The 17,439-nt window shown below is 42.9% G+C and overlaps 1 protein-coding gene and 1 long non-coding RNA gene across 3 annotated transcripts in view; one reads left to right on the top strand and one right to left on the bottom strand.

Annotated features, from left to right (window-relative positions):
• LOC132659442 (uncharacterized) overlaps positions 1-12,632 on the bottom strand; it is a 47,155-nt gene extending 34,523 nt beyond the window's left edge. Inside the window, exon 1 of the long non-coding RNA XR_009599919.1 lies at positions 11,744-12,632. This is a non-coding gene — a long non-coding RNA (uncharacterized LOC132659442). The remainder of the gene's footprint in view (positions 1-11,743) is intronic.
• Positions 12,633-12,746: 114 nt separating this feature from the next.
• Positions 12,747-17,439, top strand: part of ANO6 (anoctamin 6) — a 231,470-nt gene continuing 226,777 nt past the window's right edge. For both annotated transcript variants that reach the window (XM_042246830.2, XM_015094718.4), the window contains exon 1: positions 12,747-12,986. In XM_042246830.2, coding sequence (XP_042102764.1) covers positions 12,914-12,986 — 73 coding nt within the window. In that variant the 5' untranslated portion in view covers positions 12,747-12,913. The remainder of the gene's footprint in view (positions 12,987-17,439) is intronic.

The following is a 17,439-nucleotide window of genomic DNA, read 5'->3' as shown; positions in this document are numbered from 1 at the left end:
ATGATCTGACTCTGGTGATGCTTCCAGCATCACTTTGACTACTGTGTTGAGAATAGACTTCAGGGAGACAAAGGTGGAAGCAGGGAAACCAGGTAGAAAAATAATTCAAGGAAGAGAGGATGATATCAGAGGAGATGTTTGTGGTAAAGGTGGTGTTTAGTGGTTCAATTCTAGATGTATATTTTAATAGACTTAAAAGAATGTGATGGCATGGATGTATGGTATACCAGAAAGAGAGGAATTGAAAATGACTCCAGGGTTTGGGGCCTGAGCAATCAGAGGATGAATTGATTATTTGAGATGGAGATTATGTATAGACCAGAGTTTGGAAGAAGATCAGAAGTTTCACACTGGATACGAAATTTTCGCTGCTTGTTAGAATCCAAGTGGAGGTGGAAATAGAAGTCTAGAGTTCATGTGTCTCAGAAAGTTTCATGTCTCCTCAAGAGGATTATCTGCAGTCATCATTATCACTTCCTCTTTCTTCCTTCCCCTGTGCACTTGTGGTATGTTAAGAAATGCACTTTGTTTTTGTCCCTAGTTTCTAGCACAAACCTCAAATACTTGGAACTTTCCTTTTTAAAAAAAATTTTTTTTCTTTATTTGGCTGCACTAAGTCTCATGGAAAAGTAATGCAAAAAAGCAAAATGGCTGTCTGGGGGGGCCTTACAAATAGCTGTGAAAAGAAGAGAGGCGAAAAGCAAAGGAGAAAAGGAAAGATATAAGCATCTGAATGCAGGGTTTCAAAGAGTAGCAAGAAGAGATAAGAAAGCCTTCTTCAGCGATCAATGCAAAGAAATAGAGGAAAACAACAGAATGGGAAAGACTAGAGATCTCTTCAAGAAACTTAGAGATACCAAGGGAACATTTCATGCAAAGATGGGCTCAATAAAGGACAGAAATGGTCTGGACTTAACAGAAGCAGAAGATGTTAAGAAGAGGTGGCAAGGATACACAGAAGAACTGTACAAAAAAGATCTTCATGACCCAGATAATCACGATGATGTGATCACTCAGCTAGAGCCAGACATCCTGGAATGTGAAGTCAAGTGGGCCTTAGAAAGCATCACTATGAACAAACCTAGTGGAGGTGATGGAATTCCAGTTGAGCTGTTCCAAATCCTGAAAGATGATGCTGTGAAACTGCTGCACTCAATATGCCAGCAAATTTGGAAAACTCAACAGTGGCTACAGGACTGGAAAAGTTCAGTTTTCATTCCAATTCCAAAGAAAGGCAATGCCAATGAATGCTCAAACTACCACACAATTGCACTCATCTCATATGCTAGTAAAGTAATGCTCAAAATTCTTCAAGCCAGGCTTCAGCAATACATGAACCGTGAACTTTCTGATGTTCAAGCTGGTTTTAGAAAAGGCAGAGGAACCAGAGATCAAATTGCCAACATCCGCTGGATCATGGAAAAAGCAGGAGAATTCCAGAAAAACATCTATTTCTGCTTTCTTGACTATGCCAAAGCCTTTGATTGTGTGGATCACAATAAACTGTGGAAAATCCTGAAAGAGATGGGAATACCAGACCACCTAATCTGCCTCTTGAGAAATCTGTATGCAGGTCAGGAAGCAACAGTTAGAACTGGACATGGAACAACAGACTGGTTCCAAATAGGAAAAGGAGTACATCAAGGCTGTATATTGTCACCCTGCTTGTTTAACTTCTATTCAGTGTACATGATGAGAAACGCTGGACTGGAAGAAACACAAGCTGGAATCAAGATTGCTGGGAGAAATATCAATAACCTCAGATATGCAGATGACACCACCCTTATGGCAGAAAGTGAAGATGAGTTTAAAAGCCTCTTGATTAAAGTGAAAGAGGAGAGTGAAAAAGTTGGCTTAAAGCTCAACATTCAGAAAACGAAGATCATGGCATCTGGTCCCATCACTTCATGGGAAATAGATGGGAAACAGTGGAAACAGTGTCAGACTTTATTTTTCTGGGCTCCAAAATCACTGCAGATGGTGATTGCAGCCATGAAATTAAAAGACGCTTACTCCTTGGAAGAAAAATTATGACCAACCTAGATAGTATATTCAAAAGCAGAGACATTACTCTGCCGACTAAGGTCCGTCTAGTCAAGGCTATGGTTTTTCCAGTGGTCATGTATGGATGTGAGAGTTGGACTGTGAAGAAGGCTGAGGGCCGAAGAATTGATGCTTTTGAACTGTGGTGTTGGAGAAGACTCTTGAGAGTCCCTTGGACTGCAAGGAGATCCAACCAGTCCATTCTGAAGGAGATCAGTCCTGGGATTTCTTTGGAAGGAATGATGCTAAAGCTGAAGCACCAGTAGTTTGGCCACCTCACGCAAAGAGTTGACTCATTGGAAAAGACTCTGATGCTGGGAGAGATTGGGGGCAGGAGGAGAAGGGGACAACAGAGGATGAGATGGCTGGATGGCATCACTGACTCAATGGCATCACTGACTCAATGGACGTGAGTCTGAGTGAACTGCGGGAGGTGGTGATGGACAGGGAGGCCTAGTGTGCTGCGATTCATGGGGTCACAAAGAGTCGGACATGACTGAGCGACTAAATTGAACTGAGGTCTTAGTTGTGGCATGTGAGATCTAGTTCCCTGACCAGGAATTGAACCTGGGCCCTCTGCCTTGGGAATGTGGAATCTTAGCCACTGGATGACCAGGAAGTCCCTTTTGGAATTTTCTGAGTGATAAGAGTGTCTTTTGTACTTCCTGAGGATCCCCTTTTGAGCTTATGCTAATGAGGTGACTTAGGGTGATACTCCTGGGTAGCTTTAGGATGGGGCTAGTCACTCACGTGATTAGAGTTAGAACTTCCATCCCCAACAACCAACCTTTGAGGAGGTGAAGGAAAGTGCTGCAGATTAAGCTCTATAAAAACCCTTGAAAACAAGATTTGATGAGTTTCTGGGTTCTATGGGGACAAAAGCTCCTGCACTTGGGATGCTTCTGGATCTTGCCTTGTGCACCTGTTCAACTGATTGTTTATCTGTTTCCTCTAGAAATTCTTTTGATAAACTGGTAAATGTAAATAAATGTTTCTCTGGGTTCTGTGAGCAGTTCTAGCAAATTAATCAAATCCAAGTTGGGGGCGTGGGGACCTCCAGTCCGTAGCAGGTTGGCCAGAAGCTTAGGTGACAACCTGGAGCTGTGATTGACATCTGAAATGGAGGAGAGGATGCGATTTTGTGGGACTAAACACTTAACTTATGTGACCTGATGTTCTCTCTAGGTAAATAGTGTCAGTTCAGTTCAGTTCAGTCGCTCAGTCATGTCCGACTCTTTGCAGCCCCATGAATCACAGCACGCCAGGCCTTCCTGTTTATCACCATCTCCTGGAGTTCACTCAGACTCTCACCCATTGAGTCCGTGATGCCATCCAGCCATCTCATCCTCTGTTGTCCCCTTCTCCTCCTGCCCCCAATCTCTCCCAGCATCAGGGTCTTTCCAATGAGTCAACTCTTCTCATGAGGTGGCCAAAGTACTGGTGCTTCAGCTTTAGCATCGTTCCTTCCAAAGAAATCCCAGGGCTGATCTTCAGAATGGACTGGTTGGATCTCCTTGCAGTCCAAGGGACTCTCAAGAGTCTTCTCCAACACCACAGTTCAAAAGCATCAATTCTTCGGCCCTCAGCCTTCTTCACAGTCCAACTCTCACATCCATACATGACCACAGGAAAAACCATAGCCTTGACTAGATGGACCTTAGTCGGCAGAGTAATGTCTCTGCTTTTGAATATACTATCTAGGTTGGTCATAATTTTTCTTCCAAGGAGTAAGCGTCTTTTAATTTCATGGCTGCAATCACCATCTGCAGTGATTTTGGAGCCCAGAAAAATAAAGTCTGTTTCCACTGTTTCCCCATCTATTTCCCATGAAGTGATGGGACCAGATGCCATGATCTTCGTTTTCTGAATGTTGAGCTTTAAGCCAACTTTTTAGCTCTCCTCTTTTACTTTAATCAAGAGGCTTTTTAGCTCCTCTTGACTTTCTGCCATAAAGGTGGTGTCATCTGCATATCTGAGGTTACTGATATTTCTCCCGACAATCTTGATTCCAGCTTGTGTTTCTTCCAGTCCAGCATTTCTCATGATGTACACTGCATAGAAGTTAAATAAACAGGGTGACAATATTCAGCCTTGACGTACTCCTTTTCCTATTTGGAACCAGTCTGTTGTTCCATGTCCAGTTCTAACTGTTGCTTCCTGACCTGCATATAGATTTCTCAAGAGGCAGGTTAGGTGGTCTGGTATTCCCATCTCTCTCAGAATTTACCACAGTTTATTGTGATCCACACAGTCAAATTGAGTAAATTGTAGGACACATAGTCAAGTACCTGTTGAGAACTTCAGACTTACTTGTGGTTTGGACAAAGCATATTGGAGAACTAGTTTCAGACTTTTGTCCCCTACCACTTATTTGCAACTGAGGTCACTGCTGACCTCCTATTGTTAAATCCAATGATCAGTTCTCTTCATACCCAAAGAAAACTATTCCAGCTACAGAAAAGTTGGAAGTCTTTACAAAGTCACCTTATCAGGTTTATTTGACACAGGAGGTCATTTTATCCTTTAAAAAAATTTTTTTTCTAATTTTATTATCTCATTAAAAATTTTTTTTTACTTTAAAAATTTTTTCTCATTTTTATTTTATTAAAAAATTATTTTTCTTCAAACCCTTGTGTCAAGAGCTGACTTTCAATAGACTGCAGTGAGGGAGCTGCTCTGCTACATACGAAACCCCTATCCAGAAGCAGATTGTCTATGAATGGTTTAGCATCAGGTTCCCCATATCTTTTTTTTTGAAAAAAAGTTTTAAGTGAACCTCACCCTTTTCTGTTGTTCCGCATTTCTCACTGGACTCTGATTTCCTCTGTTTCCTTTGCTGGTTTTTCCTTATTTTCACAATGCAAGTGTTGGAGTGGAGAGTCCTAGAGCTCAATCCCATGGACTTATCTCTTTATATAGATTAATTTTCCAAGCAGTCTTTTCCAGACCTAAGTTTATATCTCCAGTGCAGATTTCTCCTCCAAGCTCCAGACCCATGATTACTGAACATCTCCACATGGATATCTAATATTGACTTCAGATTTATGGATCCAAACTCAAACTCCCTTATCCCTTACTGCCCTCTAGTCCTTCCACATCTCAAAACAACAACTCCATTCCCCTAGTTACTCGCATCAAAACTTTGGAGTCATTCTTAACTCCCTTTTGTTCTAATATTCATATTCACTATATCAGAAACTCTTTTAAGATCTACCTTAAAATATATCTATAATCCATATCTACCACTTCCACTTTGGTTCAAGACTATTACCCCTTGTCAAAATTAAAGAACTTTGTCTCTTAACTGTCTTCTTTCTTTTACACTTCCTCTTGCATAGTTTGATAAAGTCAGAAGGATCCTTTTAAATATAAGTCCAATTATCCCATCCATTTGTTCAAAACTTTCCAAAGTTTTTCCACATTATTCATAGTAAATGCCCAAGTCTTCTGATGGCAAAAGTGATTTGCAACACTCCCCCTTCCCCACCAAGCTTGACCTCCTACCTCTCTCCTCCTCCATCACTGACACTACAGTCACCATGGCCTCTCCGTTTTTCTTGAAGACACTAAACATACTTGTCATCAAGGCTTTTGCACTTGCATTCACCTCTCCTTAAAACAGTTCTTTCAGATACGTGCATGTCTTACTCCCTCACTTTCTTCAGATCTCTGCTAAAAATGTCACCTTTAGCAGAGGTTTTCCTTAACCACTCTGTAAATCCATCCCCTAACCATCATTCCCTATTACTCTTGCCCAGGCAAATAAGAAAAATGAACTTTTTTGGGAATTCCAGTGGATGCTGTTCAGTCGCTCAGTTGTGTCCGATTCTTTGTGACCCCGTGGTCTGTAGGACACCAGACCTCCCTATCCCTCACAATCTCCCGAAGTTTGCTCAAGTTCATGTTTATTGCATTGGTGATGTCATCTAACCATCTCTTCCTCTGACACCTTCTTCTTCTTCTGCCCTCAATCTTTCCCAGCATGAAGGACTTTTCCAGTGAGTCAGGTGTTTGTATCAGGTGACCAAAATACTGGAGCTTCAGCTTCAGCATCAGGCCTTCCAATGAGTATTCAGGATTGATTTCCCTAAGATACTGGTTTGATCTCCTTACTGTCCAAGGGACTCTCAGGAGTCTTCTCCAGCACCACAGTTTGAAGGCATTAATTCTTGGCACTCTGCCTTCTTTATGGTCCAGGTCTCATAACTGTATGTGACCACTGGGAAGACCACAGCCTTGATTATATGGACCTTTGTCAGCAGAGTAATGTCTCTGCTTTTCAACACACTGTTTAGGTTTGTCATAGCCTTCCTGACAAGAAGCAACCATCTTCCAATTTCGTGGTGGCAGTCACCATCCAAAGTGATTTCAGAGCCCAAGAAGAGGAAATCTGTCACTACTTCCACATTTTCCCCTCCTATTTTCCAAGAAGTAATGGAGCTGGATGCCATATCTTAGAGTTGTTTTTTTTTTTTTTTTAAATAATATTTAGTTTTAGGCCAGCTCTTTCACTCTCCTTCTTCACCCTCACCAAGAGTTCTTTAGTTCCTCTTCGCTTTCTGCCATTAGAGTAGTATAATCCTCATACCTGAGGCTGTTTCTCCAGTCTATCTATTTTTGAAATTAAGTAATTTAACTGGAGGATAATTACTTTACAATATTGTGATGGTTTTTGCCATACATCAACATGAATCAGCCACAGGTATACATGTGTCCCCCCATTCTGAACTCCCTCCCCACCCCATCCTTCTGGGTTCTTCCAGAGCCCTGGCTTTGGGTGCCCTGCTTCATGCATCAAACTTGCACTGGTCATCTTTTTCACATATGGTAACACACGTTTCAGTGTTATTCTCTCAAATCATCCCACTCTCGCCTTCTCCCACTGACTCCAAACGTCTGTTCTTTACATCTGTGTCTCTTTTGCTGACCTGCATGTAGGATCATCGTTACCTTCTTTCTAAATTCCATATATATGTGTTAATATACAGTATTTATCTTTCTCTTTCTGACTTACTTCATTCCGTATAATAGGCTCCAATTTAATCTACCTCATTCGAATTGACTCAAATGCGTTTCCTTTTCATAGCTGAGGAATCTTCCATTCTGTATATATACCTACCACAACTTCCTTATCCAGTCATCTGCCAATGGCCATCTAGGTTGCTTCCATGTCTAGCAGTTGTAAATAGTTCCAGCCTATCTCAATCCCAGCTTGTAACTCATCCAGCCCGGCATTTCTCATGACATGCTTGGAGTATAGGTTAAATAAACAGGGTGACAGCAGACAGCCTTGTCATACTCTTTCTCAGACCTGAACCTATCAGTTGTTCCACACAGGGTTATAACTGCTGCTTCCTGAAACAGACAAATAAATAAGTACATTTGTCTTATTTGTCTTCATCCACCGGAACGGAAGGTCATGAGGGCAGTGATGTCACCTGTCTTTGTTTTTTGTTTTGTTTTGTTTTGTTTTTTTTTTTTCTATTAAATCCCCAAAATCCAGGAAAGTGGCCAGCAAATAGTTAGTTCTCAGGAACTAAGAATGGAGAATGGTGGGTATATATCAGAACAGTGACAAGAGAGATGGGTGGCAACCAGCTTCCAAGATGGCTCCTGAAGATCTCCACCTCTGGTCTTCATTCTCTGTATAAGCTCCCTCAATGATTAGAGCTGACTGATCTGTATGACCAACAGCAGAAATGATAATGAATGATTTATGAAAGATGTTGTAGCTTCTACCTCACTCTAAGTCACTACATTTGAGGCTAATCTTTTATGCCACCATTGCTATGACCTCTTTGTGCTTCTCCATGGAATTTTACAAGCTGGAATCAAGATTGCCAGGATAAAAATCAATACCCTCAAATATGCAGATGACACCACCCTTATGGTAGAAGGTGAAGAAGAACTAAAGAGCCTCTTGATGAAAGTGAAAGAAGAGAGTGAAAAAGCTGGCTTAAAACTCAACGTTCAAAAAACAAAGGTCATGGCATCCCATCCCATCACTTCATGGCAAATAGATGGGAAAACAATGGAAACAGTAAAAGACTTTATTTTCTTGGGCTCTAAAATCACTGCAGGTGGTGACTTGCAGCCATTAAATTAAAAGACGCTTGCTCCTTGGAAGAAAAGCTATGACCAACCTAGGCAGCATATTAAAAAGCAGAGCCATTACTTTGCCAACAAAGGTCCGTTTAGTCAAAGCTATGGTTTTTCCAGTAGTCATGTATGGATGTGAGAGTTGGACTATAAAGAAAGCTGAGCACCAAAGAATTGATGCTTTTGAACTGTGGTGTTGGAGAAGACTCTTGAGAGTCCCTTGGACTGCAAACAGATCCAATCAGTCCATCCTAAAGGAAATCAGTCCTGAATATTCATTGGAAGGACTGATGCTGAAGCTGAAACTCCATAACTTTGGCCACCTGATGTGAAGAACTGACTCACTGGAAAAGACCCTGATGCTGGAAAAGATTGAAGGCAGGAGGAGAAGAGGATGACAGAGGATGAGATGGTTGGATGGCATCACCAACTCAACGGACATGAGTTTGAGTAAGCTCTGGGAGTTGGTGATGGACAGGGAAGCATGATGTGCTACAGTCCATGGAGTTGCAAAGTGTTGGACATGACTGAGTGACTGAACTGAACTGACTTGGAACTTTTATATTTGGTTTCTCTTCTGCCTAAAACTCTACTCCCTCAGACAGTTTTATGTCTTGATCTCTTACTTCCTTCAAGTCTCTGCTAAAATGTCAAGCTGTGTGGTTATGCAACAATGTAACAATAGGCAACAAACACGAGATGTACTTGAGATATTCTGAAAATAGGGTGGATGCCATGGGATTTAGCAACTGATTGAATAGGAGGGAAAAGAGAGGGAGGAAGGAGTCAAAGTGAGGCTCAAATCATTGGCTTGTATAACTAGTGGTGCCATTCTTAGTTTAGGGAAACAGATATGGGGCAGAGGTTATAAATTTAGTTTTAAACCTGCTGGATCTGAAATGTCTTAACAAATATCCAAGTGAAGATGTTCAAGCAAGTAGGCAGATACACCATGTGCAACACAGAAAGCTGAGCTGGAAATAAATATCCTGAAATCAAGGCCAACTCTACAATTTGGAGGGCCCAATGCAAAATGCAAATTCAGGGTCCCTTGTTCAAAGAGCCTTTGAGATCCATGAGCTGCTTGGTCCTCCTCCCAAAAATCTGTAGAACTGAATGCTCTGGATGGGGGTAGAGAAGTTGAGCCCCTTCCTATGGCCCCTAATCTCTAAACCACAGCAGACACACACCTCCAAGAGACTACAATTTCCAGGCTAGGATGCACTTGCGTATGGGTCAGAGGCTCATTCCTAACAAGTCACCCCTAGGTACACTGTGGCATTGACAGTCCAGGACAGCTGCCACAATGCCCTGCACACAAATGAAACTGACCTTCCCTGCGCCTGTGCCCAAACCTCTCCTTGGTCCTGGATGAGGTGATGGGGAGAGTGCATAGGAGTGAAATGCTAGAAAATGAGAGGAGCTGGCAGCTGAACCTATCCCAGGGAGGCAAAGAGGTGGCAGGAGGCATGCTCCACTCTGTCAATGGACTTCACTTACAAAACAAAAACCCAAAGATACTGTTAATAAGATCTTCAAGCTGACAACCACAGAGCATTAAGACCTCAAGACTTCAAGTATATTAAGCCCTTCTGAGTGCAGGGCCCTGTGTGAATGAACTGTTGGTATGGCCATGAAACTAGCCCTGCTCGGAAAAGATAATACAGTTATAAGACTGAATGAGTTCAGCAGGGAAAGATGAGAAGAAAAGAGGTCTGAGGATGGGAGCCAGAAAAGTACCAACATTTAAGGCATGGGCAGAGAAAGATGGGTCATTCTGTGGTCAAACAAAGCTTACAATTAATCAGAAGACCAATGAAGGGGAAGATACTTGGTCTATGATCTCTGACTTGGAAAAGCTTTGCCAGTCCTATCACTTGGCCACGGACTGTTAGGCACATTTTATTTCATAAAGTATTCATGATATAGATGATAATTTTTCAGAGTCAAAGGTGTGGTTCTTATCCAGGCCTGTTACCTTGATTATTTTTGAAACATATATTACTCAGTTGAAAAAAACAATGCATGAAAGAAGCTGTAGGAAATAAAATGGATTAAATGAAATAACTGACTACTAATAATAAATTTACAGCTAACCAAAGTAAATAATTCATTTCCCTTCTAGCAATAGTCACCTTTATATATAAGTCTAGCAATGTCTCTGCAACATTTATCAGGCAAGAAAAATGTAAACTTTAAATCTGTGGAGAGTTTCAAATGACTCAGTGAAACCTGATGGAAAATCAATCACAAGAGTTTTCTAACTACTGATTAATACTGAACAAAATCCTAGGCCCAAAGAACTAGACTATTTGGTGAAAGAATGATAGCAGGGAGTTGATGAGAATTTTAAAGGTTTAGAATTGGTGGGGAGGGACTTCCCTGGTAGTCCAGTGGCTAAGACTCCATGCTCCCAATGCAAGGGGCCCAGGTTTGATTCATGGTCCATGTTGCCAGTGCTGGGGGCCCAGGTTCGATTCATGGTCAAGGAACTAGATATTACATGCCATAACTAGGAGTTCACATGGAGCAGCTAAAGATACTGCATGTTGCAACTAAGACCTGATGCATCCAAAGAAATAAATAGCTAAATATTTTTAAAAAAATTGGTGGGAAAAAAAGTGATTTTAAAAAATGGCTTAAAAATATCTCTGTAGGGGTTTACAAAGTGACTTAAGAACACAGATTCTGGAATAAACTGCTTGTTGACTCCCAGCTCAACCACTTAATCCCTGTGTGATTTTGGACAAGCTAATGGCTCTGTGCTTGAGTGAAGGAGTGGTGAATCCTAGGGTTATTATGAAGAGTAAATAACTGAAGGTAAAACATTTAGAGCGATTCCTAGGTGCCACAGGAGTAACAAATCTGCCTCCCAATACAGGAGATGCAAGAGACTGGGTTTGATTCCTAGGTGAGGAAGATCCTTTGGAGTAGAAAATGGCAACCCACCCTAGTATTCTTGCCTAGAGAATTCCATGGACGGAGGAGGCCAGGGGTCTACAGTCCATCTGATCGCAGAGTCAGATACAGCTGAGCAAGCAAGCAAGCACAGCAGAACATTGAGAACTGTGCCTAGCACATAAAAACTACCATATGCATTTTTTAAATGAAAACTGTGAATGTTAATCACATTCACATGTAACCAAAATACTTCTGGAATTTCTATTTTAGTAGGAACAATATTATAAGCATTAGGGGCAAAGTTTACTAAAAGAAAATAATCTTTTCTCCTCATTTTTTTTCTTCAGCCTCCTATCTTTAAAATGCTGTATTGGTTTCTCTTTATATTAAAACTAATTTTCCACTAAAAGTTTCCTTAAGAAGCAAATATGTTTCCTGGATATTTCCTTAAAAGTAACTTCCTCCTGTCTTATAATGCATATTCATAGCTGTTTTCCCACTCCCACTGACAGTTGATTTCAATGCTTTATTTCTTTCATAAGAAAACATGAGAAATAAGTATATAGGAAAATAAAAGGCACTTCTGTCATCTGAACAGTCATTCTCATTATCATAACACTTTTGGACTTGATTGGAAAAATACAAAAAGTTTCAATAAGTTTCAGGGAAACAATGAATATAACAAGGGTTTCAAATGTACCTTCTAGCCCTTTGGAGACATCACAATGGATCCATGGGAACACACCAGCTTCTCTGGAAAAAAGTTCTGCTGATGTACAACCCCAGGAACCCGCAGTTCAAGTTACCCCATCTGTCTGAAAGCAGAAATCCCTTTGTATTTGTCTTACTGCTCCCTCTGGTCACCAGGAATGCATTCTTATACTCTCTGCCTCAACTTTATTTCAGTACCTCGTTTCCTCTGGTTATGATGGTTTTTCACACTGCTCAAGAGTTCAATTCACACCTAACCATTGCTCCAGAGTAGAATTCACACCTAACCATAATGGAGGTCTTCGCTTCCTTTGCCCTTGTGACACGGAGGATGAAGCTTTCAAGACGATCTCTTGGCAATCATCTTCCGACCACTCCCTGCATGCGCCCCTCCGGGCGGGAGTAGGGGGCGCTTCTCCCTTCCCTAACCTAACCTCACTTGATGCGGAAATCCTGCCTCTTGTGAACGTGTCTTTGGATCTCGCTCTCTTGGTCTTGTTTTCTTCTGTTGTTTCTCATCTACGAGTTTGGCCTCTTCTCTGTAATTGCCACCTCCCCATTCTCCAACAGAATACATGTTTCCCCACTTGGAGTCAGAGTAATTGATACTTTAAGATCCGCCATGGGCTCCACTTCCCTTTTAAACACCATCCAGACTTGCTCGCCTAAAGGGTCTTTCCTGGGGGCTGCAGCAGCGTCTCTCCCTTCTCGCGTAGCAGATATCAAAGAAAGCGAGCCCAGGACGTGCCCATATATGAACCTGAAACAGAGCTACCTCGTTCGGAGTTGACGCTCTCGCCTCCCCCCTTCGGCGAGTTCACTGGCGGGCACAGCGCGAATACCAGCGACTCCCTTCTCTCTTCGCCTGACTTCCTTCTGGGAGCTCATAAACCCGCGGCAGTTCAATCACTCCGCAGCGAGCCCCGGCGCTCACTGGGCATGCTCAGTGGCCCGGCCCGGCTCCGGCGGCCAGAGGTTGTCTTGGACGCACCACTCGGGTCCTGATTCACCGAGCGCGGGCTGAGCACAGCGGCCCCTGAGCCCGGAGTGAGACGCGCCTTGCCGTCCCTGCCCGGGCGCCCGCCCCGTCAGAGAGCCGAAGTTCCGGACTCCAAGGAGCCCCCAACTTTGCGCCAAGTTCCGAGCTGCGGGGGGAGACATGCCCATGATGACCAGGGACGTTCTGCTAGAAATGGAGCTGGAGGAGGACGACGAAGAAGACGGGGATATCGGTGAGCGAGGGGTTTCCGGGGGCCGGGGCGGGGAGCGGTGTGGCGCGGGGCCGGGCGCCCGGCCCCGAAATCCTCAGCCCACGCAGGAAGGACTCGGGGACTGCGCGTGGGCGCCGCACCCTTCTCGGCGAGGGAGGTTGTTGGGACCCGCGGCAGGTCGCGGGCAGAGGAACCGGGAGAAGGAAGCCCGCGCCGCCCGCCGGCGGCCGCAATGCGGTCGCTTCCAGCCGCTGACCTGCCGTCTCCCGGCTCAGCTCGCGGCGGGCGGGCGAGCGGGTGGCCCCGGGGAAGGCCGGGGAGGCGCGGGTCAGTGTCGGGACGGGCGAGGGACGAGGGCCCTGATCGGGCATCGTAGATTCGGGGAAGCCCCCGCTCGCAGGAAGTCTTGACTTTGGACAACAACTTTGGGTTATTTTCTCCGGCTGGAATTGGAGCTGGGGATTCCGGGGAGCCAGCGCGGGCTGCGAGCCCGAGGGCGGGGTTCAAGGAGCGCGCCCTGGTAAGGAGAGAAGGGGTGTGACTCGCCTGAAGCCACCTCTAGGTGAAAGCAGACGCGCGGCCCTCGTACGGTGGGCTGGGGCTGGGTGGGGCTGGGTGGGGCGGCCCGGGACTGATTTGAGTCCGCTGGGCGTGGGCCGGGATCCTTTTTCCGCGGCGCGGGCGGGGGAAGTGATGCAGTGGAGGAAGCCCTGAGGCAGGGTGGACCGCTGGGCATTTCCTACTCGTCCAGGGGTCCCCGGAGCTCAAGGGGAAGCCCTGCGTGCTCTATTTCTGGTTAAAAATTCTGTAGAAGTGGTGCACGGAGAGGGAGAGCTGTTTAAGAGTTAACCGAAAGGGGTGGGAGGAAGTGAGGAAGGGGATAGCAGTTGGAGGAGTGGAGAGAAAGGTCCCTAAAGAGAGCACTGTCAGCTAATGAAGACAGATAGAGCGCATCCGGAAGACTGGCAATTAAATTACCAGGCCGACTCCGACTCAGTTTCCTGGACGCCAAATCAGTTTCAATAACGTAACAGTTCCTGCTTACGTACTAACACTCTTCTCTAACATATTCTAATATATTCTTCTGTAATAACTTTAGTAGTAACTTTAGGAGTTAGGTGTGGTTTTTCGTTCACATTTGGGTACTGCTCATGTATTTATTTTTCTGTTGTTTTCAACTCTCTTGAGATATAATTGACATTTAACAGTGTAAGTTTAACGTAAAACATGTTTGACAATTTATATATTGCAAAATGATCACCACCAGACAGCTAACCCCTCCAGCATGTCACTTAATTACCATGTCTTTTTTTGTGTGTGGTGAGAACATTTAAGATCTAACCTCAAAAGATACAGTGTTATTAACTCTAAGCACTATGCTTAGATACCTGGAACTTACTCATTTTATAATTGGAAGTGTACCCTTGACTAATATCTCCCCACTCACCCCCTCATTTTAGTGTTTCTGTGAGTTCACCTTTTAAAAATATTTCACATGTAAGTTACACAGTATTTCTCTTTCTGTCTTATTTCACTTAGCATAATGCCTTCAAGTTCCATCTGTGTTGTTGCAAATGACAGGATTTCCTTGTTTCTCATGGCTCTAATATCCCATGTTATATGCATGTACGTATACTTATACACATCACATCATCTCTGTTCATTCACCTGTGGACAGATAATTATTGTCTTTCCATATCTTAGCTATTGTAGGCACTGCTCATTTAAATCCAAAGCCAAATTGAATAGAAGGTATTATATACTCCATACTTTCATTTACTTGAGAATAATTAATTAGGTATTCATCCATATGGAGGGAGCAAATAGTAGTGTTCATTTTTATGGGAGAGAAAACTGAAGCTCACAGGTTGATTTGCCTAACTTCTCACACAGCTTATTAAGATTCAAACCCAGGTTTTCTGACTTGCAAGACCTGTGCGGATTGATGCCCTTCCACCTTGTTGCTCCAGCTGTCAGGGTGTTATACTACTGTTTAGCAGGCTGTAACCTGTAAATCCTGTTTCCTGCAGTCCTGTAGAGGTCCTGTAATCAAACCCTGCAGGCCTTCAAAATCAGATGCCCTGGGGATTTCCAGCCTCTTGCCTGGATCCCCAGGCTGGAGAGCCTGATGTGGGGCCTAGGACCTTTACAACAGTGTGAAATCTTTGGTATTACTGTTCTCCAGCTTGTGGGTTGCCCACCTGCAGATATAGGACTTGATTTTATCATGGTTGTGCCTCGCCTGCCATTTAGTTGTGTCTTCTTCTTTGTCCTTGGATGTGGGGTATCTTTTTTTTGGTGGGTTCCAGTGTCTTCCTGTCAATGGTTGTTCACCAGCTAGTTGTGATTTGGTGCTCAGGCAGGAGAAGATGAGCACATATCCCTCTACTCCAGCTTGACCCAATTTCCTCAGTATACGAATACTGATTGTTTAGTCACCAAGTCGTGTCTGACTCTTGCGACTCTGTGAACTGTAGCCCACCAGGCTTCTCTGTTCATGGGATTCTCCAGGCAAGAATACTCGAGTGGGTTGGCATTTCCTTTGCCAGGGGATCTTCCAGAACCAGGGACTGAGCTTGGATCTCCTGCATTGGCAGGTGGATTCTTTCATTGAGCCACCAGGGAAGCCTAAATTCTTATTACATACAAATATAAATCATAGGAGAAAACTTTAAAAAGTTGTAATAAAATTAGCACAATCTGTTTCATAGGAAAACAGTTTTGCCTGTTATGGTGAGGTGTCACTGTTTACATTGACAGTTGTAAATAAAGAAGGGTGAAAACCCAAATAAAAAGTAAGCAAGACTGAGCTTTGTTAACCATGCCATCAAGAGATTTCACTTTAGGGGAAAAAAACCTAACTTGGGGTAGTCTGTATTTACCTGATGGCTGTATCAAGTCAAGCAGTGTAGGTGTATTTAAGAAAATAAATATCTCTATTCTTCTTTCATCCCACCCTTCAGAGTCTACTGATATTAATACTTTATTGTATATAGGGGTCAAGTCAACATATTTTGTGTCAGTCAACAAATACCAGATTTCAACAATTTGTTGTTATACAAATTTAATGTGGGTTGCAGTGATTTTATATCAGGAGATGTTTACCATACCAGTGGAAAGTTTGTCTTTGTAAAATAAGCTTTTTTAGAGCTTACCAGAAGTACGCTAATGGTATATAACCTTTTATGAAATAATTATAATTGCCAACTATGGGAGAGAAGACTCTGGTGATATGAAGATTATAATTTTAACCTCTACCTCTAGTTTTGTAATGCAGGGCTGTGCTAAACCTGTTGACTAACATATTTCTCCCAGCACTTGTCACTACTGAGAGTTGTGTAATAATTTAAAACTCACGCAGTTACTGAAGGTTTCTATCAAACTTGTCTATAGATATTAACTTTGTACTTCAGAGCATAAGAGTTATTTTGACGCAATTTCCTGGGTAAAACCTCTATCATCAATTAATTGGCAAGAGACAGAAAAAAAAACTATTTAAACTAGATACTTCTACTAGAAGTGTGCCTTCTAGTAGGCTGGGATTTGCACTGCCCCTTGCCCTTTTTTAGATGTGTGGGTTTCTGCTTACTTCCAAAGCATTGTTGAGTGCCGTAAGGGTAAGGCTTGCTTCCTTGTTTAGCATGAAATAATTGCCAGAGGTCTGTGGAAGAGCCTAATGGCATGGGAGCATTTTTGCAAAATGCCACTTATTTTCTAAATCATTTCTAACAACGAATCACAGATGTTACATCCGGGCAGTGATGGCAGGAGATATTTGGCTCATGGCCTTTATTCCCATGATAGAGATCACAGTTGAGGTAGGTTCTGTGTGCCTGGTGTGCAGAAGGTCCTTAGCTGCCTTGTCTCCAGAAACACTACCCCCACATCCTGCACTCACTGATCATTGAATTAAATTAACATCTCTTCCTGTTGGTGTAGAAAGTGATAGAAATATCTTTTATAATCAGAATGTAGATATTTAGTATGCTGTTTTGTTTCTCGCATTTCCATTGTTCAAACTTAGCTGAGGGAAGAAAATTGTTCTCCAAAAAGAAGGCTTATCAGGATCACTTCAGATAGTTCAGGCAAAAGGTTTTTGTTTAGATGGTTGGTTGTGTCAACTAGAAAAAAAAGCATGACCTGAAAGTTGAGAATTATGTTTTGTTCGGGACCTTATTGAGGATCATAGCCTGGGATGACAGCCTCTCAGGTAGCTTTGAGGGACTGTTTCAAAGAGGCAAGGAAGGACCCAGGATATATAGGAGTTTTTTTGCTTTAAAAGCATGAAGAACAAGAAACATGTAGTTAGTTGAACATCAAAAGATTCCTGCTAATCACAAAACCAGACATCTCAAGTTAGAGGTTTTAGTATTTTTCTTTGTATGGGAGAATGCCAGAATCTGGGCTTATTGAAATCATTCCTTTGATATTCATCTTAACTATTATCTAGGACCTAGTATCCTATTTTCCCTCC

This window comes from Ovis aries, chromosome 3, assembly GCF_016772045.2.
Source record: "Ovis aries strain OAR_USU_Benz2616 breed Rambouillet chromosome 3, ARS-UI_Ramb_v3.0, whole genome shotgun sequence".
NCBI classification, from domain to species: Eukaryota; Metazoa; Chordata; class Mammalia; order Artiodactyla; family Bovidae; genus Ovis; species Ovis aries.
Note: the sequence above shows the minus strand (reverse complement) of the source record. Positions and strands in the feature narration are given on the sequence as shown.